The 27,652-nt window shown below is 37.6% G+C and overlaps 1 protein-coding gene across 2 annotated transcripts; it reads right to left on the bottom strand.

The window, feature by feature from the left end:
• Window positions 1–12: 12 nt before the first annotated feature.
• On the bottom strand, window positions 13–26,948 carry PLGRKT (plasminogen receptor with a C-terminal lysine). 2 transcript variants are annotated; one of them, XM_051788267.1, is made up of 5 exons: window positions 26,806–26,948; window positions 7,181–7,311; window positions 6,116–6,225; window positions 2,307–2,386; window positions 1,733–1,859 (listed from the first exon to the last, which is right to left on the bottom strand). In XM_051788267.1, exons 1-4 carry the CDS (start codon window positions 26,872–26,874, stop codon window positions 2,307–2,309), a joined length of 390 nt encoding a protein of 129 aa, XP_051644227.1. In that variant the 5' UTR covers window positions 26,875–26,948; the 3' UTR covers window positions 1,733–1,859. The 2 variants fall into 2 exon arrangements, with proteins under 2 accessions (XP_051644226.1, XP_051644227.1); XM_051788266.1 differs by lacking the exon at window positions 2,307–2,386 and having other exon boundaries at window positions 13–1,859.
• Between the last annotated feature and the right edge of the window lie 704 nt (window positions 26,949–27,652).

Raw genomic sequence — 27,652 nt, 5'->3', positions numbered from 1 at the left:
CAGAGACATACAAATACCAAAACAAGATGGTTTAATTGTTTTACTTTCTTGGAAGAAAGAGTATCAATAGATGACAGAGATCAAAATGAAACAGATCTTCTTCAAAATTAAAGCTGGTGGACTTCAGAACTTGGAGGAAACACAGCAGATGATCTATTATTCAAAGCAAAACAAAAACTAGAGTGCTTATGTTCTATGAGTAGCACATATAATACAGCAGCAATTGGTGAGGGATTATAAGACAGGCAAAAATGTGAAGTAGTCTTGAGCTGTGTTTTGTGAGCTCACAGAACATGTGTAGCACCACAGGCTGAGTTGAGGCACACCTTCCTAGACAATACCACTGCCTTAAATCTTGAACAGCTGAAGTGTAGACCAAGCTATTATAACCAAACAAGCCATTATAACCCATTTTATTCCACTGCATATTAAAATACATCACATTTGAAATGTTACAGATTGTATGTTGTTAACATGCAAATGACAGAATCCATTACAGAAGTGACTGAATGCAGAAGTGAATGCACTTTCAGAAATCAAACTTACACAGCCACACAAACTGTGCAATTAACTTCTACATTGAGAAGCTTTTGGTTCATTATATATTTACCTGTCTTATTGTAAAAATATTCTAATTTTAGTCAAGTAGTCTTCAAAATCATACTTGGGGCATTATGTCTAGCTGGACTTTTAACTTTTAAGTCAATAATTTGTCAGTACAGACTTAGGCCTAATTTTTGAGCATTTGTTTTTCATTCCACAATTACACTAATGCTAGAAGAATTTCCATCCAAGACACAAAATCATCTGTTTTTAAACAAGATTTGTAATAAAGAAAGATGCATTTTTTCCAAGTGTGATATCAGAACATTAAAATATACTAAAACTATATTCTTAGTATATACCATGCTAAAGTAAAGGCATGCAAAAAATCCCTCAGTTTTTCAGTACTTGTAAGGCCACTTGGATCTACTCATTACAAAACCACACATTAATAATTTTGCTTGCTGTTAGCCTAAGTTAATATTCATCTTAGCAGTGAAACTCTGATTTCATGTAAACAAATTATCCTGAGTTTCAAAATGTCAAACAAGCATGAAAAAGATTCAGGAAATAACTACATAATTTGTTTTCTCTTTTTGAGAAACTATCTCTGCTCATACTTTTAACACAGTTTCCCCTAAAACACACAGTTAGCAAGTGACGTGTTTACTTCTGAACCTGCTTCTGATAAAAGCTGTTTATTCCAGAATTTGAAGCAGAGATGGTGAGTTTACTGCCTAAAGAACAGCTAATAAAAAGTGTCATATTTTTCAAAGAAATTGAATGTTCCTGACTTCAAATTGAGCTGTGCATCTTGAAATGTATTTGAAAATTATGACCATATTTATAAAAATTTATAACTACCAATTAACTTATCTTTATTGATGATACTGAGTTTAGTCAGTACCAGACATTTTTACTACAGGTGAAAGTTATTTTCAGACTCTGAACAGACAACGGAAATTCAATATTTCATTATAAACAAGAAAAATATACTACAGCAACAATGGATATGTTGAAGAGATAGATATAATATGAAAACCATTGCTCTAGAAAGTACTGATTTTAAAAATGAATTAAATTTTGATTGTATAAAAGCTCATAATTTTCTCAAATTTTTCATTATTAATTTATGTCCAAATCCAGTATTATAATCACATTTCAGATATGCAACTTTAATGAAACTTTAACATCTTCTTATTTTTCTCTGAAGAATTTCGCCTGAGATCTGATTTTCTCCAGATCTTCAAAAGTGACAGGTCCTTTTGGCAATTCTAACAAAGTACTCTGTGTGTCAAGTATGTTCTCTGCTTCACCTTAAAAAAACCAAAACAAACAAAACCAAAAAAGTTGAGTAAATTTTGTCAATCTTACAGTGAGAAAGCAAAGGAAGGAAAAAAAAATTAAGAAACTGATTTAGCTATTCTTGTTTGGACCAGAATAACAACATAGCAGATCACAGCTATATATTTTACAAACAAAACAAACTGATGTCAATATAACAGTAAAGTTGTCTCTAAGGAATTGTGGACAGGTGGGATAATTAGGAGTCTGAGACAGACATGTACATAAAGGCATACATAAGCTTTAACAAGTAAATCTGGACAGTATTGTAGGTATGCCATATTTGGGCACAACTTCTCTTCTTGTCTCAGGCCTCAGCTAAAAGATGTCAGGGTAAAGCCAGAAAGTGGGCAGCACAGGACTTGCAGAAGCATTGGTCAAAGCACACTGCTCACAAAAAGATTTGCCAAGACAGTTACCTAAACATGCAGTCTTAACAGCATAGTAGGGAAAAGCTGTAGGGTGCAGAACGCTCTCAGTAAGGCTGGAATGAAAACATCTAGGACAGAGAATCAAAAAAACAAAGACACAGATGGAACATCACATATAAGTTGTGGTGATTTTGTTGTATGTAAGAAATTATGAAGATTAGGCAAAGAATACATTTGTTTTGACTGATGCCCATTTGGTACAATGCCAATGATCTTGTTTACCTATGGCTTAACTCCTTGCTTTGATGATCCTTGCAGCAGTGATTTGAAATTGTATTTATATTCAATAAGCCTGACTGAATATTGCAATACAGTCAAGATTGTGGCCATTCTTCAAAACAGGTCTGAATGCCAAAATCTTCCAACTGCAGTTTCAATAGTACTGCAGTGCCTGGGACCTCTGCACATCAGTAATATCAAACACCGGTTACCACTCCCAGTAACTCGTAATAACACAACGTCAGTCAGTTGCATATAGCATCTGATTATGAAACAGCAAGAGACCTTAGGTGACAGAGAGATGTAGAGATGTAGACAGGCATAGCTCTATGCCTGCCACTCACATCCACTAGAGCACATTGCCCAGCCACCATCCTTCTCACATGGCTCAGGATATGAGGACAGAGCTACCCAAATCTTGGAAAAGGTAGCCAGAGTTCAGTGCTTAGTGAAGTTCTGTTCGGTTGGAGGCTGGCTATATAATCTCTCCCCTCCTCTAATCATTTGTCTGAAAAACACAAGCAGTTTGTGCCTGGACTGGTAGGAAAAACAAAACAGCAAGGCCAAGAACACAGATAGCAGGTCCATGACTGATTCTGTTGTGTCCTCAGACATCAGAAAAGATAGTGCATCTAGGGGCTGTTCTGTAACCCTGCCATCCCCCAAAGATTCTGATATATGACTGTGGCACACTTTGGGCTTTTCAACAGCACAAGCAGAACTCAAAACAAGTGTTTCCCCCTATGTCCTCAGGTTTTGGGCTTTAATTAGCCCAAGCTGTAAAGCAGGAAAAAATACCCCTTTGATTTCACTGTGGAAGAATACTCGAGTCATGAGATAATGTTTGGACATGTAGGCTAAAGACAGAAGAAAAAATTAACTGTAAGGAATATCAGAGACAAAATGCCTAAGTAAAAGAGAAACAAAGAAACCTTCCAGGGGTGTAAAATGATTACAAAGGATGAAGGACAGCAGATATAGACCTATGTGATCAAGGTGGTTCAAATACAAAGTTCATTGTGCAGCACAAAAAAACTTGCAGATTAGCTTAGGACAGGGAATTGGCTGAGGCTGAAGACAGGCATACCGTGGGGGAAAGACACCAGTTAAAGGAGGAACAATAAAGAGAATACATTCATACACCAGAAGGATGAAGCATGGCATACACAAAGAGAAAAGATGGACAAGCAGAGAAGTGGTTTAGAAGGTACAGGAGTGGACAAAACGATCAGCTGAGTATTGAAAGCAAGGATTATGGCTGCAGGTCAATTCTGTCATAAAACCTTCTCTTCAACTACATAATTTTAATCTTAAAGTATAAATGAACTCCTGATTTCCAAACCAGATTCATTTAGTCTAGTCCACTTCCTTTTATTCTACTATTGATATTGGTAATTAGTTTAATTTCCTTCTCTTACTTTCCTTTATTCTATCTTGTAAGTAGGATCTGTAGATCCAAATCTCTCATGTCTCTTTACAAGGCTAAATAAACCAATCACTTTGTTTTCTCTTGCAAGGTAGCTTGGCATTCCATAATAATTTCAGTTCTTCAGTTTAATTTCAGATTCTTTTTATGGAAGTGGTCCAAATTACATGTAAATTTCCACAGAAGGTATTTTCCTGCATCAATACCATCTCATCTGTGCTCTATTTGTACTAAGGTTGTAGAATATCCATCCCTGGAGGTATTAAAAGCCTTCTGGACATTTTCCTGGGCAATTGGATGCAGATGATCCTCCTTGAGCATGGGGGTCGGACCAGACAACCTCCAGAGGTCCCTTCCAACCTCAACCATGCTGTGATACTAGGAAACCTCACTTGATGTTTCTAGACTTTGCTCAACTCTCAATTTCATAACACTACTGGTTTATACTCATTCCATGATCTTTTAATGCATTCAAGTTTTTTAATAATTTTCTTTTCTTTCATTTCCAGCTGGTAAGCACTGATGGTAGAAATCCCTATTAGTTTCTAGCTTCTTGTTGACCTTATCAAATGGAATCCTATTTTATTGTCTTATTTCTTCAGGCCACTCAGTTCTTCTTGTACTACAGTTTATTTCATCTCTGTTGATGAAACTAATCAAGTTTGTCACCCACACATTTGATTAGTATAATATACTCATAATTTAAAATACAAACCAAAAGCAGATCCAGACTAAATCTTGAGGAATATTGTTAGTAACCCTGCTAAAGCCTAACCTTCCTTTTTAAACACAAACCTTTGACATCTTCTCTTTACTCCCATGCTTACCTGTCTACTAATTTCCATGTCCTTCACATAACTTAATCTTCACGTGATACCACACCAAATGCTTTCATGAGTTTATAGTAGATCTACCATAGTTCTTTTGAAAAAAAAAAAATCTTCCTGGAAAAGATTTAATTAGTTTGGCATACTTAATTTTAGCTTATTCTCCATTTGGCTCCATAGTTTTTCTCCAAAACCTTTTCACAAGCCTTGCATACTGCTGAAGTTCCCCTAATGGATCTGAAGTGATGAAGATGACTTTTCCTATTTGGAAAGCAATAGGACACCACACTGCCCCTCTTCAACCTATATAGGACCACATGGTGCATTGTAAACACATTACATACAAATCCTAAATTCCAAGTGCTCCTTCTGCACTGTGTATGCTACTCTCCTTTTCAACACTGATTTCCAAGAGCCAACCAATGTTTCCTCCCTGTGCTTAGCTGCCTCTTCATATTAAAATCCAAAGAAATTTATTTAGTGAGGTTGAGGAAATGTTCACAGATATACGTTCCTGTGTCACCTAAATATATTTGCACCTGTATGAAGAAGGAACTACCACAGATTTTGTCGAATTAACTGACCATTATTTTCAATGAGGCATACAGAGTTAGGAAACCTAGCTGTTAGATCTGAAGGCTAAAGACCAAGAGCTGAAACGGATTTTTATTTTGTTTCAGTATACTTGTGCCAGTAACAGATAAGAAAATCAAGGTAACTAAGATGATTTGTGAAGGTGACAAACCATGGGCCAGTACTGTCTTCACTTACAATGAACACTCACTGAGCATGTCTGCTTCACTAGGAATCAGAGTAACTAAATCAGTGGCAACTATGAGGCAAGATCCCACTTTATGGGACTCACCTTTCTTAATCTTGGCAGGACATTGCAAAAACATGATCAGCTGATGTGTTTGGTCATTACAGTGTAAGGACATGATTCCTGTCTGTATCCCTTTATCTATTCTTATAATCCTTAACCCCTGCCAAAACAGCAGCATCAGAGTGGAATACAGAAGGAAATCACTAGATCTGTCATTTCTCACAATTATGCAATGCTTACTTTAGCTGTATTTATAGCCTTAGAGTTCAAATTTTTTGAAACAAGAGGAGAAAACAGTCTTAACTGAAGGGAAAGGCTGTAAAAGTAGAGTGAGTACTCTTTACTGGGAAAATATCTGATTTTAACGGAGAAGAGAAAAAAATGAGAGATAAGAGTTTTGTCAAAAAAAAATCTATTACAAGTTTTCTCCCAGTCATTTTAAAAACACTTAGCAGGTTATCTGAAGCTTGGTTCTATGTGTGAACAGGACACACGTACATACCTTTGACCCTTTGCAACAGTGTCCCATAGCCAATATCACAATTATAGGCAAATACAAAGCCTAATGGAACTATTGGCATTAAAAATGCTGGGTTCTTCTTTTTCATTGCTCTGTGTTTAAAATAAAAAAAAAAGAAAAATATTATTTAGGATATTCAACATATCAGCACTGTTAGTATAGGTTTACTTTGACTGTCTAGGACTTTGGTATCCTCCTACAATTTCTAATCAAAGAACAAGTCTTAATTTCCTCAGAAGCATTTGTCTTCTGGTTGCCTTCTTGCTCAACCCAAGGATATTTAAAAAAATACTTAAAGTGAGTTTCGAATATTCCTAACAAAAATGGGATTATCTAACTCATGTGGCTTGCATGTGCACATGCATATACCCAGCCACATGTAATATGTAACTGTAGATAACTGTGCTCAGTTCCAAATGCATCTGAGTCAAAGAGAATGCATAATGCATAAGGTGCATTTAATCTGTACTATGTACACAAAACCATAAATATTTCCTGCATTCCCTCTAATCATGTTACATCACAAGCAAAACATGTTACCAAACAAAAGTAAGGTAAGGCACGTTCTTCCCTATGCAATACAACTTTACTAGCCAGGTGGGTTTTTTTCCCTTGGGTCAGTTGATTCAAATTTAAGTAAGTAGACTTCAGAATATGTCCACTTGTTCACTGAATTAAAAAACATAAATAGAAAATTTGTTGCTCATTAATAGTACATTAAATCACAGTACAGACAAGAAAATAGCTTGGCTTTAAAAAAATCTCTCCTCTTCCACACACAACTTTTACTTTTCACTGAACTTTTGCTGCTTCAGATGTATTATTTTATTGTCAGCTCACATGTCTCTGCTTTTAAATAAGTCTTCAGTACAGACATAACCACAACACATCCAGAAGCAGACAGAATTCAGAGTCCCTTTGTCATGTGATCAACTTCTGAGCAATTACTGGATAAAAATAACTACTTGTTGTAATGCAAGGAAAATCCAGCAATATAGAAATACACGTAATATATTTATATTTTCTGTTAGGAAATAAACTTCTTACCCAGCTGTTAAAACTACAGCAGAAAGTCCAAAAAACGTCCCAAAATATTTGAGAAATTCCCGTGTCGAAGCAATCTGCATGGCTGCTTGTCTCTCTCTCATCAGGTTCTGCAGCACCAGTTGCCTTTCCAGCTAAAGATGAGAGAGAGGTTAAATAAAATTGTCATCTATTTATTTTAAAGACTGAGTCAATCTCTCACCTGTAAATCCAAACCACTAACTGATATGGCAGTCATTCGTTGTTTTTGATTGCAAATGGTCTTCTTCAGTAACAACTCAGCATAGTTTATACCAAGAAATCAATTAGCAAATGCTTTAATGCAGAATCTCTCTAATGCTGCTTCTCAAAGTTAAAAAAAAAGCAAAATACCAGTCTGATGTTTTGAGACCTCCAGAAGTCTCAGCAGTACTCCCTAGTTTAAGGTTCTCTGACCTTTGCATTTACATGGTGATCCATACTGTACCATGTAGTTGCTTTCCAATTCATTCTAATTAACTTTAATTTAGGTGATAGTAACTTCAGAGTCACTCTTGACACCTCTTTGCTCTTTGAGGATTTCTCTTCCTCAAGATGCACCATAAGGCATAATAACTCTTCTGCAACAACACAGTTTACAGATATAGAAAAAGCATTGTGAAGATTCCAGATCTTTTAAAGATACTGGAATACATATCAGAAGTCCATGAGAAAATACTTCTGTAACTAAAACTAAAAACAGTAATGGAAAAAGTACAATCTAGACAGTATATTCACACATTAAAATAGAACTTTCTATGGTACACCAGAATAAAAAAGAGAACTTTCTACGATGCACAAGAATAAAAAAGCAGATTATTCTATTTTTTCCCATTACATGCCCCATCTAAACATACCAATACACTTCCACTAAGTAAAGGTAAATTCAGAATTTCTTAAAAGTTCCTCTTGACTGTACAGAACACCAAAAAGAACACTAGTATTTCCTTCTTAGAGTGATGCAAAAACAAGAACTGTGACAAAAATAAACAGTCTTAAACCAGAGTAGAGAAGTTAGTTAACACAATAAGAACTCTTCTTCACAGTAATATTTATAATTCATCTTTTGGGGAAAAAAGCAGAGTATCTGGATTGCTATGTCTAGCCTAGCTAACCAAGTTGCATGAAAAGTCCAACAAGGTACAGGAAACAGAATACCAGCTGCCTAAAAAAGTGTATTCTAGGGAAGAAAGAACAAAAAACGAGTTCAGAAAATTCTCTTCTAATGAATCTGTAAAAGTAATTAAATATGTTCTTTTTTCCTGCTTTCTAATTCAAGAATAATTTAAAGGATTTGTAATTACTTAAGGTTTCCACCCATTTATTCATCTCCATTACTATTGATTTAGCCCAAACAGAACAATATCTGTTAAATTGTTACTAATTATTTCTTCAGACCATGTTGGTCTTGCTATCTTATTTACCAGTTCATTCAGTACCTAGATAGGTAGAATTAATTTTTGAGACAGCATAATGAAAAAAGGACATATCTAATTACATATAATTGTACACAGTAGGAAAAACAACATTCACTGTAGACTCACAGTACTGCTTCATCTGTTTCTCTTTCCTCAAGACTTACATTGCAATTGTTGTTCTCGCAAAAAAAATATCAACTGGCTTTATCTTCCTGATAGCCATAATTTTCACAGTCTTTTTTTTTTCATAAGAAGTAATTATATAATGGCTAACAGGACACTTAATAAAATATCAAAATAATTAGATTTTATTTTGTCACCTACGAGATACTTGGAAATTCTAAAATAAACAAGCACACTGCCCATTTTTGTTTCCCAGTATCCTAAGCCTGGTAAATTGCTGAGGGCTGACATGATAAGATAAAATAATGACATGTAATATCAATTTAATGACTCTATTTTCCTCTTCAGTGTGATTATAGGTGTAGTTTGCACATTTGTGAAAAGTATTAAGGGATCCTTTGTTTGCCTGTCAGGACAGATAAGGAGCCTAGGCTTCCAAGATGCAAAATAAGCTTCAATTTGAAGAAGCACATGGTAAGGAAGTGGGACAAGGGTATGCTGATGAAATATGGCTTTTGCTGAAAGAAAACAATGGAGAAGAAGAAAAACAGACAGTTTAATATGCACAGGGCTTAGAAAAATGTAAGTATGGCATAAAAAGAAGGCTGTAAGTTTAAACTTAAGAGTAAACAAAAGGATCCTAAAATGACTTCTCTAAAAACAAAACACACGCACACAAACCAAACAAACCAAAAACAAAACAAAACAAAAAAAATCAAAAAGCCCCTTAAAAATGTTATACTTGGACAGCTCTTTAAAACCCAAGTGCTGAAAGAAAAAGATAAGTCACAGCCACTAAAGTAAAACAAACACTAAAGTCTAACAAACACCTTTCTGTAGAGACTGTCATATCAAATTTCAGAAGCCCAAGTGTACTTTCATATATATCTACAAGTAGTTTATATAAACAACCTAGTATAAATGAAAAAAACTTGTTTTGTATATTAAAGACAGCAGCTACTGTGGTGGAGTACTGATGCACAGAAGGCAGTAAAAAGTAGATCTAGTGACATTTAGCTGAAAGAATAATTTAATTCTTGCTATTACTGAAGTTTCATAATGTTACAATGAAGAGTTTACAAGATCTATTTTGTCCATAAACTTACAATGTAGTATCAAGAAAGCCCTGGGATGTGTTTGGGGATGCTAAGTAATCTATAATACTGATGCAGAGGTTTGTTTTTAAACCAATTTTTATTTACTCATAAGTTATATTGAGAAAATCTAGTAACAATACACAAACATGCTCCAAAATCTCTCTGAGTCTATGCAATACTATGTCAAACCCGGGATTACCTCTCTCAAAGGCCAGAAATTCCCTTTGTTCTATCCTCCTTTATTCTGAAAAAATCTTCATTCATGTTTTCCATTTCCAAGATCAGTTTTGTCACTTGGCATAGTTTCACCTTGCAAAACAAAAGACTATAGTGCTGTAGCTGTTAGGATTGCAACAGGACTCTGCATAACCAAGAGGCTTAATCTTAGTGTTCCAAGGCAATTCCACACTGACTTCACTGCATTTCAAGCTCTCCTTAAGGGAAAGGGAAAACTGAGCAACAGTTATGGCCAAATTGTCCTGTTACATACTTCTTCATCAGGCAATTTAAACTTACTGGAATAACTGCAGGAAAACCAGTTTGGAGAAACCTGAGCTCTTTTCAGGGAGCACTGTAGTCACGGTGCTGCACAGCAGGAAACACCCCTCTGGCATACTCTGACAGAGGAGACAAAAGGCAGGGCAACTGCCTACCCTGTGCCATCAAAGACTGCTTTAGCCGCATCCAGACCTGATGTCTGATCACCTAAATAGGTTTATGAGCAATTACCCTAAAAGTGTATATGCATTTAGATGAAATCTGGATGCTCTAAGTGTCAAAATTAAGCACCTACATGGGCACTCAGGCAACTCCTCTGTATCTCGGTCTTTCAAAAATTTAAAAAATTCAGGTGCAATATCCTTGTGCTTATTCATTTAACATGTCAATCTTAAATGAAGCATCTTGAGCTTGGATAGTTTTGAATAATCAAGATACCTTGATATGCTGACCTTACACTGGCAAACAACTGTCAGTAGATCTTAAGGCAAAACTATTGCATTAAGATTACAGTAACCTTAAGGAAATTATGATTTGAAAACATATCTAATATAAGGAAAGACTCAGGAGTCCACCACAAAAGATGATTTTAAATTAGATGAAAGAAAACCAAATCATGTTTGACTGCAGTTCAAATCAATATCCCATTTTCAGCTGTTAATTTCTTAGTAATTGTGTTTTATTTTCCTCCACATGTGGCCTATTGAAAATGCCAGTCACACTGGGATAGTGAAAGACTTTTTATCTATTAACATGCAGATTTTATGATAAAGGCCAAGTCTTACTTCCTTAGGACTTACTTTACAATGATGTTTAAGATTACTTCTTTTCCCATTTTGGCAGAGCAGAAGTAAGAATTAAAAAGTATTAATTTTAACTGCAAACCATAACGTCACATGTAGAACTTTATAGGTAATAAGACAAAAAAAAGTATATTATTCGGACGTAGCAGAGGTGTGCTATAATTTATTTAGAATAATCTTACTGACGGGAAAAGTTGATTATCGAGGAAACAAGCCAGCGGCGCACATCATACATATGAAAAACAGTTCACCATCCAAGTGCCATGTCTTAGGGAATAAATTCTATTTCATTTTAAATACATAAATCTCCCATCTATACAGCCATAAAAACTTCAGTAAGGATGATTTACATCACTATGCTTGTATAAAAACTATAGATAAAGGGTCTGAAGTGCAGATCTACCACAGCAGGAAGAGATGCTGTAGCTTTCCTACCCAAGTTGCTGTGCATAGTACAAGAGAACTGAAACTCCGATGTGAATGCATGGGTACACATCCAAGCATGCTTTTCTACTACTGTTAAGAAATCGTGTCCTATAACAATCAGACCATGTTTTAGAGACACAGTTAATATAATAATATAAAAAAAGAATTTACATAGAATTCTGGGAGTTCAATTCCATAACAATTCCATAACAAACAGATTTTTTTAAGTGACAGTAGCAACTTATAAATTGGTAAAAAATATTGATTGCATAATTTTAAAATTTAAGTTTAGTATTTCAAAATGGTTATTAGTAGTAAGTAACATTTTATATTTTATAACACTCTCAGGAGGACTCAATTAGAAATAACTTTCCCATTTTTCTTTAAATACAGCTAGTAGTTTCTCAACACTGTGTGAGACACTGTAAGGCTGAGAAAACTGGGATTTGAAGTCTGTCACATACAAACTCATACAGTAAAAGGAAATCAATGTTACAAAATGAATCATGACAGATGAAGAGAAGTGAGGCAGAGAGGGAAAAGGTCAGTTACTGTGAAACTGATAATGCTAATAAACTAGTCAGTGGTAACCATCCTTATCATTTCTATTCTTCAGACTGCCACAATGATGTCAAACCACATAAAAGAGCATTTATACCATCATTTCATTGATTAAAATCCAGTGGGAGAAAATTCTCGTCTGAAATAATTTAATCAACTTTGACAACTTGAAAAAAATATCCAGTCCTTTCTGGACTACACACCACATCTTCACTAGTAGATAGACTGGAAATTTGTCATACTTTAGACTCTTAGCTTTTTTTCTCTCTTTCTTCTGCTTTTCTATTTCATGTTCAGATGCTGTAGGTGGAAATGCTACTTTGGTTTTGTACCCCTAAATGAGATGCAAGGTGATGTAAAAAGGCTCAACAGAAATGGAAAGTAGAGCCAGTGCAAAATGCTCTTTTCTTCATTGTCCCCGTGCATTAAACACAATTTTTTTGGTGTATTTTGTACAAGTTGAGACGTATCTAGGGGGACAAAGACATAGTAACCAGTCCTTTTCAATTTGCAACCCTATATATTTAATGGCTCTCCTGGGAGAAATGCTCTTTCCCCCAACCTGTTAAAAACAGTGGGTAGGACAAACCTTACCTTGAGATCAGTCATGCCAGTAACCTATATAGAGAATGGTATTTCATGACACCATCATTAAGATATAATTATACTGACAGCCTGGAAAACAGATATTCAGACAGGAAAGGAATTATCTACCTTATAAGGAATGATCAGCTGAACACCTGCTTAAGGTCTGAAACTCAGTATCTAAACCTAGGAAAAGTGAAACTTGAAGAAACTGTTGGAATACCCTTACATTCGTGTTAAAAGAGTCTCTAGTTTTGTCACAGGCTAACACATCTGTTATAGGGCACATAATACAAGGTTATTTTCACTTACAGTTTTTCAGTGGTCAGAGATTCTGAAAGTGTTCTTTAAACAACTACTAACTTCTAACTTCTGAGCACTCAGAGCTGCAATGAAAAATATGGCTTAAGTTTTCAAAAAATGTGAAAATCACACATACAAAAATCTGCAAATCACTTACAAAACACATGAAAGTCGGTGTGCAGGTAGTAGAGTTACATAAGTGCACAAACCCCTTGCAGCAACAATGCACCTGGCATTTCACAGTCAGACAAGAGATTAAAGGCTTATGTGACCTATCCTGGGTGTCATCCTTCCTAATCAATGGGCAAAACCAGAAGGTGCTGCAAATGGTTGTTTGGTAAAAACAAATGGAAAACAGAACAGTGATACCTACGTTTGCACCTCCATTGTAAGCCACCATATTGCAATTCAGAGATGATAACCTATAATAATTATGTGGTGTCTGCTTGGTTCTATGACCAGTATGCACACAGATCTGTCAGGAAATGGGCCTCTAGATCAAATGGTTAAAATAAATAAGACCTAAATGCTTTAAGCTGGTTTGCAAAGCTTGTTTGCAAATATTTTTCCCATCAAGTACACAGAGCAATTAAAATTATTAGCACTGCAAGAAAATACACTCCTTAAAAAGAAAACTAATTTTTTAAACCTTCCCTGCAAAGATAGATTGAAAATTATTTACAAACATAGTGCTATCATAAAAAGAGTCTCACAGGATTAGCTACAAGTCAGAATGTAAACTGTACTGAAAAAGTCACACAGAATCACAGAATATTCTGAGTTGGAAGGGATCACAAAGATTAAGTCCAGCTCCTCAGTGAATGGCCTATATGGGGATCAAACCTGTGACCTTCATGTTTATCAGCATCATACCCTTTATATTCCTGTTTTTGTCAATAACTTACTGGAATTACATGCCATATGAAAAGAAAATAATATCCAAAGCACCTATCAAAATCCATGTGCCATTTTGAGGTGTGAAGAGGAGAGATTTGATCCAACAGACAAAAGCATGAAAGTAACATTTCTTGGCAGTAACCAAGCATTCCTGTGATTCTGCTGTATAGCCTTTAAGCAATGGACATGCAGCAGAGTGAAGAAGGGTGCCCATCCCCTGCATTTAATAAAGTTACCTATAAGAATAAGCAAAGTTTTAAGGTACTATTAACAGAATTCTCAAGAGTTTTATACAAGCTCTATAAAGACAAACCAAAGTCACTGGACAGCCAGTTATGTAAAAATCAGGTATCCATGTGGTAGAAATAGTAAAATAGATCAAGAAGTGCAAGACAAAGAGTTAACATTACAATGTCAAGTAATTTTGAAATCTGACTAATAATGGAATAAGAACTATTCAACTTGTTATTTCTATCCCCCACTAATGCCTCTATGTATGTTCCTTGTATGCCTCATATGCCTCAAAAGCCTGGGGTTTTTTGAAAAACAAACAAACAAAAAAGGACTTCTACCACTACATAAAAAATGAAACGCACAAGAAATAACTGTAAAATTATACTGTGGAGTGAAAAGCTGTCATAATATCAATAAAATCTGCAAACACAATATGTCTTCCTCTCTGTTTCAGATTCTGACTTGCAAAATTACTGCGTCTCTCTTTACACCGTTTTTATTACGGAATTAAAATAAGTTTTCTAGACATATCCATTGTACCTCCTGGGCGTTTATGAGTTCTACTCAACACAGAACTTTCCCCCTTCCTCCCCTTTTTATTTTTTTTTAAACTTAGCATTCAGGAAACAGTATTTCATAGAAAACAAGTAAAAGGCCAAATTTCACTTCAATGGACTCCACAGAAGACTGAAATGGTAGGTTTGCTCTGCTAAGGAGGAAGGAATTATAGAAAATTCATAGTGTTACAGGAGTAATGCTATGAGATTCAGAAGACGTTTTCTCTTTGCAGTCAATTAAATTCCCCCAACAAACTGAGACCAAACATGTCAGGGTAAGCTGAGGGTGCACCTCCAAACAAGACCAAAGTTGCAAGTTGCATTCACAAGCGTATGTACTAGTCACAGATACTCTCCAGCAAAAGGACTGCTACAATTGCACAAATTGAATTAATATTTGTCTCACTACTAGTGCAGCACCCAGTCTGTTTTGCATCTTCTGCTGGTAGTCATTGCATGTTAGAAATAGCTATTAAAAGCTGTTCTTTGTAAACCACAGTATTTACTTCTTTACAGTGATCAGGCAGAGTATACAGTTTCTCAGCTAATACCAACCAAACTGTTTTTTTTCCTACAGGATAGATGGTTCTAATCTTCCTCAGTACAGATAGCATTCATCTTGTCCTGTTCCATTTGATGCACAGAAACTAATAAAGATATAGAATTGTCACCAGAGAGCATTTATTTCCCGAATTAAGCCCAGATCACCTAAGGGACAAAACAATTTTTGTAATGCTTCAAGACAAATGCATTAGAGATGTCATAAGCGCTACTAGTATCTTGTCTATAGAAAACAAATCTAGCTGTTTCCCTCCCCACAGGGAAAAAGATGGTAGTAGTCAGGAAAGGCAAAGCTTGCTTACATTTTACTTCCCAAGAAAAAAAGGGAACAATTGTTTTCATTTCAATAGAACTTTTAAAAAATCCTTTTGACTATATCTCAGTGAAAACTTTAGAGAGGAAAAGGTTAGGGACTTACAAAACCCTGCAGAAAATGACTCAGTGTCTGAGACATTAAGAAAAATTAAATTTTTCAGGTATCGTCATGGAGGTGGTTGATCTTTTACTAAAAAAGATAAGGTGACAAATCTGTAAATGGAGAAAATGTCATCACACAAAATTTTCCTCAGGCACAGGAAGGACTCTATAGAAATCAGCCTATGCAGAAGACTGTGTCAGTACTTTCTTTTTTTGTCAATGAAAGTGAAAAACCATGAAAAAAGTTTACTTGTTCAGAAACTCCTTGGCATATTAACATTAGCCATTCTTCCTGCCAAGAGTCAAAACATAGCACACATATGCCTTTCGAACACCACTTCATTTTAAGATCAACCGATAAACAATCGGTACTATTTTGACTGAGTAATGAGTTAATTGAATTTAATAAGAAAAAACAACAGAATTCCAAAATGGTATTTGTAAATATAATCATCTTCAAAAAAAAAGAGGTCATCTTCCCCTGCCCTTACTAATGCTTTCTTATACTCTCTTTTCCATTCTTAATTTTAGCTCATTACTCAAAAAGCATCCTAAGATAAAGGGCTGGGACAAGTGTAAGATATTAAGTCCCCAGCAAGAACAAATGATAACCTTATGAGGTGCAAGGCCAGATATACCTATTATGCACTGTTGCCTATTACTTCAGGCATTATCCAATTCACCAAGACATTCAGAATATTAAACCAAGCCTCTAATATAACATTTTACAAAAACAACATTTCACTGAATTATGGACAGATTTTTTTTTTAAAAAACACATGAGTGTCTGAATATAAACTGAAATGTTATAGTCCTTTTTCCATCACTTATAATACGTCTCACTTTATTTTTTTACTGTTATTATTTCTTTAATTCAGAAAGAAATCCCAATATAATTTGGTCATAGGATATGGTCAATTAATAAGCATGCCACAGGATACTTCTATACTTTCATTTCAGATTTAAGGACAAATTGTTGAACATGAAGAGAAAACTGCCTTGTTACTTTCATTTATTACCATTCAATACAAAACGCTTAAGGCAATACAATCCTGGCAGGAAAGGAATACAATCATGCTATGGTTTGCCTCTAACCAAGAACCGACAATGTAAAGGAAAGAAAATATATGATATTAAGTTGTATTTATCCATATTTTCAGTAAGTTTTTGATAGTTTTTTCTAGATACTGATACTTTTGTTACACATCTTTTGTAACATCAAATTACAGTCACATGAAATTAATATTTATACATTACCATATATGACGAAATAACATTTCAAAGCATTTTGTTATGAAACTGAGAGCTTTAGAGCCATTTGGGGATATGGAAAATATTCAACTGCTGCTTTGTGAATGCCTGTCTCATAGGTTCTACATACAGTGTAAAATGCACACATTTCTCCATAGGCAAGAGCTGGAGAACAGATAAAAGCGCAGAACACTTGAAAGTCATGTTCAGAAGTAGAAATCTTGTGATTTATAATTTGAATGAACTAAATAAGATATTTTTTCTGCTAGAGCCAAATATGTTTTTGGTATTTCTGTGTTGTGTCAAAAGAATTTTTTTTACAGAAGAAACTGCTATTTTATTTTTCATCTCTGAAAAGGCAGACTATGCATTATTGCACTGAGTTTCCCTAGCTATGGTCTATACTATCTGCCCAGTTACTCAACAATTTTTACTAATTAGGGAAAAATGCCTCTAGTTTGTATTTCCCTTATTAATTTGCACCACTGCCCAAATTAGCTGTTTAAACAAAGCAAGAAAAAAAAAAGACCACTTAGGGGAAAAAAAAAAAAGAGAAAGAAAGAAAGCATAAAAGTATCCATGTAGGTACAGAGCAGCAGAGGATCTTTCACACCAGTATCTGGCCCTCATTGGAATAGGATAATGTAGTTTTCTCATGGCTCAAAATAAACCTAGATCATGTTTAGGACCCAAAAAGAAGGAAAATATTTCAAAAACAAGGAAAAGTTGGCAAGTTTTCAAGGAAAAAAAAAGTACTTGCACTGCATTGTCCAAAATAGAAAAAGAGCCCCTTACTTTTTCAGCTTTACTTGATCTTGACTTTTCTTCTTACCAAGGAGTATAGAACCTTTTTCATGTCCACACAGGGAGCATACAGGGGACAAGTCTATAAACTCTCAAAGACTAACTACTATGAAAGCAGATGTATGGCTTTTTCCTGATTTTGGATCTGCCATCCAACATTACCTGGGGAGAAGAATGCACTTTAGAGTCTGACATAATAAAACAGGAAGAGAGTAGGATGGCAACAGAATGGGAATAAAACTATCCAGACATTCATATTGCATACAGGTTAAAATAAAACATTTTTATGATTGGTAAATACAAGATCTGTCAGAACTATATTATTTTCCTAGCCTGTTTATTTTCTCAAAGGTTAAGTAACTCCCACCAAAGATTAATTTGAAGGAATATCTATGACTCCTGAAAGCAATTATGCTTTCCTACTGAGAAGATAATCCTTTTGTCTGATAAGGAATCCTCTTGCAGGGGAAAAAAAATCAACTCAAAAGTCTAAAAAAAAAACCCCTTGAAATCACTCTGAACTGCTATTCCAAAACAACAACAAAAAATCTTGTTAGCCACAGAAAACAATGATATGCCTAAGCACTAACTAGTCTCTTTTCTTTCCAGTATTTTCAGTGATTTTTAACTCCTCCTGTACAACTTGTTCGTAAAACTTACATTTTTCAAGAATTTCAGTCCTCTAGTCTTCCACTTTTTCAGTCTGATCTGACCCAGAAAGACTGGCAGAGCCAACCTGCTCTAATCTTACAGCAAGACTTTTGCAACTAGTTTTGCTTAACTAGTGGTTATAGCTTTTTATCGAAATTGCTAATTTTGCAGGACTTACGTATGTGCTAGTGCTGGATACAATAATGCTAACAGTGTAGGAGAAACTTAACTGTGAATACAGCAATATATATTTCAAAAGTCATATATATTTCAGAAGTTATATATATATAACAAAAAGTCCTTCTACAGATACATCAATAGCAAAAGGAGGGGCAAGGAAAATCTCCACTCTTTACTGGACATGGGCAGGAATATAGTTATCAAAGATGAGGAAAAGGCTGAGGTATTTAACACCTTCTTTGTCCCAGTTTTCAACAGTAAGACAGGTTGTCCTCAGGACAGCTGGCTTCTGGAGCTTGTAGAAAGAGACAAGAATCTGAACAGCCCCCCTGTAATCCAGAAGGAAACAGTTAGTGACCTACTGAGCTGCTGGGATCCCCACAAGTCTATGGGACCAGATGGGATCCATCCTAGGGTGATGAGGGAGCTGGCAGAAGAGCTCACCAAGCCTCTCTCCATCATCTACCAACAGTCCTGGCTCACTGGGGAGGTCCCACATGATTGGAAGTTGGCAAATGTCACACCAATCCACAAAAAGGGCAGGAAGGAGGAGTCCGGAAACTACAGGCCCGTCAGCCTGACCTCAGTGCCTGGCGAGGTTATGGAGCAGATCATCCTCAGTGCAATTACACAGCACCTACAGGATGGACAAGGGATCAGACCCAGCCAGCACGGGTTTAGGAGGGGCAGGTCCTGTCTGACCAACTTGATCTCCTTTTATGATCAGGTGACCCACCTGGTCATTGAGGGGAAGGCTGTGGATGTGTCTACCTGGACTTCAGCAAAGTCTTTGACACCGTCTCCCACAGCATTCTCCTGAACAAGCGGCAGCCCACGGCTTGGACAGGGGCACTCTGTGCTGGGTTAGGAACTGGCTGGAGGGCCAGGCCCAGAGAGTGGTGGTGAACGGAGCTGCATCCAGTTGGCAGCTGCTCACTAGTGGTGTCCCCCAGGGATCAGTGTTGGGCCCAGTTCTGTTTAATATCTTTATTGATGATTTAGATGAGGGGATTGAGTCCATCATCAGCAAATTTACAGATGACACTAAGCTGGGAGGGAGTGTCAATCAGCTAGAAAGCAGGAGGGCTCTGCAGAGGGACCTGGATAGGTTGGAGAGTTGGGCTGATTCCAACGGGATGAGGTTCAACAAGGCCAGGTGCCGGGTCCTGCACTTTGGCCACAACAACCCCAGGCAGCGCTACAGGCTGGGGACAGAGTGTCTGGAGAGCAGCCAGGCAGAGAGGGACCTGGGAGTTTGGATTCACAGGAAGCTGAACATGAGCCAGCAGTGTGCCCAGATGGCCAAGAAGGCCAATGGCATCCTGGCCTGGATCAGGAAAAGTGTGGCAAGCAGGACCAGGGAAGTGATTCTTGCCCTGTACTCAGCACTGGTGAGGCCACACCTGGAGTGCTGTGTCCAGTTCTGGGCCCCTCAGTTCAGGAAGGATATTGAGGTGTTGGATCAGGCCCAGAGAAGAGCAACAAGGCTGGTGAAGGGACTGGAGCACAAGTCCTGTGAGGAGAGGCTGAGGGAGCTGGGGTTGTTCAGCCTGGAGAAGAGGAGGCTCAGGGGAGACCTCATCACTCTCTACAACTCCCTGAAAGGAGGTTGTAGCCAGGTGGGGGTTGGTCTCTTTTCCCAGGCAACTCTCAGCAAGACAAGAGGACATGGTCTCAAGTTGTGCCAGGGGAGGTTTAGGTTAGATATTAGAAAGAGTTTCTTTACAGAGAGGGTGGTCAGACATTGGAATGGGATGCCCAGGGAAGTGGTGGATTCTCCGTCCCTGGAGGTTTTTAAGATGAGACTGGATGTGGCACTTAGCGCCATGGTCTAGTAACTGCAGTGGTAGTGGATCAAGGGTTGGACTTGATGACCTCGAAGGTCCCTTCCAACCCAGCTGATTCTATGATTCTATGAAAACTTTCAAAATATACAGGAGATTGCACAATTCTTTTCAGGTAAATTATTCCCACATACAAGATTTTTGCTTTGGTTTTGCAATCCGACATGCAGGGCACACTGAGGGTTTAATTATCAATTCCCTTCCTTGTGATGTTACTTCTGCACCATTATCACTCACACATACCTAAAGTCTATCTGGCCGCTGTCAGTTAGAAGTTAGACCAGGTCACACCTCGTTTCAACAGACACTGCTGCGTGTATGGTGCTCAGCAGGAGTGCAGACATCAAGAAGTAACTCTTCATAATCCCTAGTCTGTGAAGAAACAGATGTGAGGAAATACTACCTCATACGATCTACAAAATACAGTGGGCTGTGTCTGCTTCCATGGGGGTCAGAGCATCATAAAATAACTGGGGTTGAACCTCAGCAGCTCCTGTTCAGAACAGGGTCAGCTATGTGATCAGACCAGGCTGCTGAGGGCTTTATCCTATCAGGTCTTGAAAACCTTCAAAGACAGAGGCTCCACTGGGCCTCTGCTCCACTGCTGGATCATCCTTGCAGGGGAAAAGGCTTCTCCCTACATTCAGGCTGAATTGCTTCCCCTATCCTGCTTCATTGTATACCCATTACCTCTTGGCTTCCTGCAATCCACCACTGTGAACACCCTGGCTCTGCTTTCTTGATAACCTACTCACAGTTGCTCGGGGGCTGCTATTGGATCCTGAACCCCAGAAGGCATCCTTCTCCAGACTAAGTAAGTACAGCTCAATTGGCCTCCTTCCAAGAAGTGCTCCAGTCCTTGACATCTTGATGGTCTGCTGCAAAGGTGCTCTTTTTCATCTACATTTTTCTTGCACTGCGGGAGGAGAAGGGGGGGGGGAACCTGGACGCAGTATTTAAATGCATTTAACAAAGCACTGAGCAGAAGACAACAGTAATTTTTGCCAACCTACTGGGTTCACTACTGCTTATAAAACCTACATTGGTCCTTTTGACTTTCTCTTCCATCAGGGCACAGTGCTGACTTACACTCTGGTTGCTGTCTTCCAGTGTCCCCTTCAGCTCTACAGAATTGCTCCCCAGTTGTCAGCTCTCAGCCTGTGTTGTTGCCAGGGACACTCAGCTGACACTTAGATCATGTCAGCTTTCCTAAACTACTTTATCCTCCAGACCTGCCTCCAGTTCCCTCAATAAGACAAAATCTGCTCTCCCAGTGTTCAGCACCTGCAACTGATCTTGCTATAACCAAGTCTGCCTTTGATATTACATCCCCAAATGAGTTCTTCCCTATTTTTAAGTAACAAATTCTGCTGTGCATGAGCCCTGGATGGCCCACCTAGTACCTACCTGTATCAAACAGTTATTGCTGACATTTTGCAGAAATATACTCAATTGCTTATATCCTATTTATGGCACTTCCAGCAGATGTTAGGGAGCCTACGGTCTCATGAGAATCAGTTAGTAATCCAGAGGCTTTCTGCAGTTGTTTAAAGGCTTCATATACTCTGTCACTCCAATCAGTGATCTGCAGCATATTCCCACCACAGTGTCATTCCCATGACGTTGCAGTTTCGTGACTAGAAACAGCTCTTTTTTTTCTTGCTGGTTTCTCAGGCTGTATACATGTATGTCTGAGCACATACAGGCCTCTTGCCTCCAGAACCATCACCACTGCAGAAACTCCCAGCACATTGTCTCATAAAAGCTTTTGCAAGGACCAGGTCTAGACTTGTTTACTTAACATCTGCTACAACAGCAAAAGGCTCCTACTGTGCTGCTGTAGTAGGAACAATTTTTTTTTAGGATGGTAGAATGTTTTTTTGGAGAAAACACAAAGGGTTTTAATTTTATGATTTTCTGGGTTTTGGGGCGCTTTTTTCAAAAGCAGAGTAAAATTCTCTGTAATAGCTTAGAGAATTCCTTATGCTCTAAACTATTGGAGAAAGAAGTTAATTGTTTAGAACTTGTTTGGTATCACATTTAGCAATTCATTAAAGCTAGGAATTGATCTTTTCCATGTGGCTTAGTCTCTGGATACACCATTGTCACTTTTTTGAGCTGACTTGCCCCATTTACTTCATTTCACTAGCCAGGCCGCTATACAACACACTTTTCCATCTCTGACCAATATCAGTGTTTCTCTCTCTTCTCACTGTTTTTTTTGGTGGTTTTTTTTTTTACAGTTTTCCCAGAAATATATCTAGGAGAAAACTTCAATAGCTAGACAACATCAAGAGAAGGACTTAATACCTTAGGTATGAATGTTATATGTAAAAATACCACAAACAAATCAGTCAGATACTGCCTTCCATTTTTGGTCATCTCATGTTAGAAAAAAAAAAGAACTATAAACTAGTCATCGATTCAGATCTCATTATTAATGATGTTGCAAGCTAATATATGAAAGAGTAAAAAAGTTAGTCATTCAAGGATTCAGTGTATCACCCATTATTTGTGGAGTTCCAATGAAAAACACCTTTTAGGTAAAGATACAATAGGAAACAGTTATGATAGATATTAAATGTGTGCTGGTTTTGGCTGGGGTAGAGTTAACTTTCTTCACAGTGGCTGGAATGGGGCTGTGTTTTGAATTCATGCTGAACACCAAGTTGATAATATGGAGATGTTTCTGTTATTGCTGAGCAGTGCTTGCACAGAGCCAAGCCAAGGCCTTTTCTGCTTTTCATACTGCCACACTGGCGAGGAAGTTGGGGGTGCATGGGAGGCTGGGAGAAGACACAGCTGGGACAGGTGACCCACACTGACCAAAGGGATATTCCAGACCATATGACATCATGCTCAGTACATAAAGTGGGGGGAAGAAGGAGGAAGAGGGGGATGTTTGGAATTTGATTCTTGGAATCATGGCTAGGCTTCGCGAACGAAGATTTGGGAAGGTTCTATCCACATTTGTTACAGGCACGCTGGTGGCTTATGAGGCCAATACGAGACAGACATATCTGATTGCAGATTCTAGGAATACATAAAGCAAAACTTACTAACTTTGCACTAGAGAAGCTGTAACTGCTGTGTGTGACCTGGAGCAGAGACCTCCTCTAACCCATTCAGCTGCACTAAAAGTGCTTAGCAAGGCCATATAGTAGGCTTCAGCTGTAGATCTGATACATTAAGTGTTTGGAAAGAATTTGCAAGCTACACTTTAAGGAGCAGGCTCATGATAAAAATGAAGCCTCAACAAACTTCTACCATAAACAGTCTCCACTTGACACAGACTGGTATTTCATTCTGGAGCCATACCAAGACAATACAAACAATTGGCAAGTCCTTCAACATAAAGGCAAACAGTTGAGTTTTTATTACTCTTCCAAAAATGCATTAAGGTACAATTTACAAGGCCACAATCTCTTCTTTTCAGAGTTATCTTAAGAAAGCTGTAAAGAAAAAAAAATATGCACACAACTTTAAAACATCTTTTAACATTTTCTTATTCTGAAGTAGTCGATCTGGTTTGGCTGTCCAGCACACATCAGAGTGACTCTAAAGTGACTGAGCTTTAGCATGCACCAAGGTTTGGGATTTGGAGGTCTTTATCAACTTCTGTCATAATATTGCCTTCCTATTTTTGCAATAGTCTCTTTCCAACCTACAATCCTCCACAGGGCATAAGTCAATCACTGAACAGCTCTGTATCTTCTCTCTACTCAGAGGAGAGCATACACCTATTTTTTTTTACTTAAAAAAAAAAAAAGTATTCTGTCATGGAAATGGATAGCACAAAAATCATGTTCCAAGCACTTTATAGTAATTTTATGATTCCTCCTCATCTAAAAAGAGCAGGAGAAGCCTTCACAGGTGACCAACACCTGCTGTGTTTTGTTCAGGTCAACCCAAAGACTTACTAGTCTATTTCTCAGCAGTGTCATACCACCACTATTAGTAGGGAAGGCATTCTAGGAGAAACAATCTTGATGACTTCTTGACCCACATGAATTGGCTTTGGAGTAGTAATTGTAACCTATTCCTTCAACATTTTAATCATAGGCACTCTGAAAGAACACTCAGAAGTCATATATATCTGTATCTATCTCTCTCTCTCTAGTTTTAAATTCTGTAACTGAATCCTAACATCTAAAATGACAGTGTTTGAATTCCTGAGTGGTTGATAGGAAGTGTGAAATTTTGCTCCTTCCCTAGAAAAGCAGGATGTGTGGTGAATAACAGACAAGGTGAAAAGACCTGTCCCCTCTAAACAAGCTCTAGTTTATTTCATGAGCTCTGTGGGTGCTCTTAACACAAATGCAGAAATTTCATGTAGTTCTTTTGTTGATGTGCTGTGTTCTGTACTTTCTATTCTGGTTAGACTTTTATTCCTTGCCATTTTTTTAAACAATCCAAATGTACACCTTGAGAAAGCTATTTCAATAACTGTTTACTAAGAAAGCCATTTTAAGATGTAAAAGGTAACCTGAAAAAAGCTACATATTTGAAGCTGGCAACTAGGAATGCAGGCATGTTTGTGGCTAATCTTTCCTCAGTATGGATTAAAACTCTTTAAATATAACTTTTGAAAAAATATTTCTAGATGGTGACGTTCCTTGACCAGCAGGGTGTTTTCTTAATAGGAAACTGACTGACTTCACACACTGTGATGCTTGCTGAAGACCTTGTTGTGCTGAGACCAGCTGAAGTTTGATTAGTGCATAATACAAGTACATTGTCTTCAAATAATATAAAAAATACTAAACTAACATTTTATACTCTATATGTAGTGTTACAGTGATAAGAAGCAAAAGGTGGAAGGTCATGGCACAGTGCAGATTAAAATTTAGTCATGCCCTTGCCCGCACTGCATCTTTTACACCTGACATAACTGGGCACATTATGAACTTTTAAAAGATGAGGGGTTTCTAACATGGCAGGTATTTCTGCAAATACAGTAGGAATAAGATATGATCAGGTGTTTGTAGTGTTAGAAAGAAATGTACTATTGTTAAAAAGAAGAAATACAACAAAGCAACTTGCAAAAATTTTATATGCAGTTGTGAAAGGGCTTTTCTGTTACTGCCCTCAAAGTTTATTTTTTATAAATGCCTGAGCATTTTGGTTAGAACTAGAGCTATTAGGCATCTGGCACCAAGCTAAAGGCTACCATTCAAAGTCTGCAGCAGCCTACAAATGCTAGCCTGAATCCAAGCTGTTTCCTCAGCTCTGTCTTCCTTTCTGCACAACAGAGAAGCAGATTGCTTTAAGTTCATTATCAATTTGTCAAATTGAAAACCTTCCTGTCATCTGCATTTCCAAAAACTCTGGGGACGGGAGGAGCACTTCTGTGCATGGGGGAAAAAATAAAAAGGCTTGTACACAAATTTGTGGTTGCGTCTGAGAAACATATAACCCGGCAAATGATGTCTACAAACCTTGCAAAACATTGCTTTTCTTTAAACAGTGAAGAGCTATCCAGTATTTTATTATATAATCTCTCTTCTTCTTAGACATTTCCAGGCTCACCTCCAGAGTTCACTTTACATGTGATCCTACAAAACCTACCATCTGCATGCTGCTTTGAAAACTAGAATATGACATCTAGCGGCAATTTAATAAATTGGAAGTTCATCCATCACCAAAGGGACAAATTCGAGCTATATCCTTCAGACTGCATTCCAGCATTTACTATATAAATGTTACAAATAAGTTACAAATCACAAGATACCTATGAACTAATCAGAAAGCTATGACTAGTCAGTGCAACTTTCTGAACCTTAGTCGAATTGATCTTCCTTCTTCTCTGCTGATATTTTGTTATTTTATGACAGGGAATAAAACATCCCCTATGCTCCATTTAGTGTGAGGCTTCTAGAACAACAAATAGCTCCAGTTAGCCAACTGAACCTAAAGAAAGAGCTGTTAGAAAGATTTTTTTTTTTCATAGTGGAAGAGTTGAAACATGTATTTTAAGAGTATAGTATCTATGTTTTAGTAACCACATTGTTACTGATTCACTTTAACATCTAGATGTTGATTAAAACTGAGTAGACCAGCTGTGCTTCAGCGTAAGCACAATTTCAGTGTAAGTGTACTTTTCAGAGTAGGTTTCCAAAACTGTGTTTTTAGGATGTGGTTACCATAAGGATAGTTTCCACTTCTACAATTTGTTAACAGAGACTGCTGAGGAAGTTGTTGGATCCAGAGAACAGTTGTTGGATCCAGAGAACACACCTGAACCTGCTGCATTAGGTAACCACACCGGAACTGGAGCACCCTGAACCCTGGCAGGAGAGCAAAGCTCAGCCGGCGAGGCTGCAAGCCCGGCTCTGCGCAGGCAGCGAGCCGCGGTGACCTTCCTGACCTTCCCCCGCACCGCCGCCGGCCTCTCTGTTACCTGCAGCCGCATAAACTCCTGCTGCCCTTTCAGGCTGTCGTTCATGGCCTTCGAGAAGATGAACCCCATGGTGCCCTGGAGCGGAACAGACACCGCACAGATGACACTAGTGTGTCGGGAAAGGCGAGGGAGGCGGGGGAAAGACTCTCCCGGGAGGAGCCTTCCCCAGGTCCCGCCCTGCGGGCACCGGGCCCTTTTTTTTTTTTCTTCCTTTTTTTTTTTTTGGTGTGTACACAGACTGTCTCAAGAAAGTGGAGGAGTTCTTTCCACATAAATGTACACACAGGCTCTGACAGGCTCACAACGCGGCAGTGATGCATCCGGGTACTAAGTATAAATCAGCAAGGAGAGGAATTGAAAATGCCTTTGGCACGCTTTTTATCTTGCTCTGCCTTTCATCAGGTGTCAGAATGTTTTCATGGCATCATCATCCATAACTAAAGGCTGGTTTTGATATCCAAAGAAATTAAATTTTCATAATGTAAAAGTGTTGAGTCAGAAATTATGCTCTGTCAATTGACTCTAAAGCAGTGATACAAATAAGGGATAGAATTTGCAGAATTCTTTTGGCACTAAAGAGTGTTGTATTAAAGTTTCAAACATGAATCTATGAAGACATATGGAACCTCAAACACCACCTCACAGAGAAATCTGACATCTCACCACAAGAATTAATGTTTTTCCAGAAACAATGTCTTGTTCAAGATTCAGATGTAGTGAGTATGACTTAAATACTTATATCTGCTGATATCTTGACCTCCAAATATTGTTCTTGTTAATACTTATTTTCTAAATGCAAACATTTTTGAAAAAGTTCTGGGTTTGAAAAAAAAAAAAAGAGAGTGAC

The sequence above is a fragment of the Manacus candei genome, unplaced genomic scaffold (genome assembly GCF_025592945.1).
Source record: "Manacus candei isolate 608988 ecotype Guabito, Panama unplaced genomic scaffold, ASM2559294v1 h1tg000024l, whole genome shotgun sequence".
Classification (NCBI taxonomy): Eukaryota; Metazoa; Chordata; class Aves; order Passeriformes; family Pipridae; genus Manacus; species Manacus candei.
This window is presented reverse-complemented; position numbering and strand designations above follow the sequence as displayed.

What these genes read in the sequence shown, in the direction of transcription:
- PLGRKT (XM_051788266.1), bottom strand. Translation starts at nt 26,874, where the DNA reads ATGGGGTTCATCTTCTCGAAGGCCATGAACGACAGCCTGAAAGGGCAG. An exon ending in AGGAGTTTATGCGGCTGCAG is followed by an intron (nt 7,312 to 26,805) that starts GTAACAGAGAGG and finishes TCTCATCTTTAG; the next exon opens with CTGGAAAGGCAACTGGTGCT. An exon ending in ACTGTTGCAAAGGGTCAAAG is followed by an intron (nt 1,860 to 6,115) that starts GTATGTACGTGT and finishes GGTTTTTTTAAG; the next exon opens with GTGAAGCAGAGAACATACTT.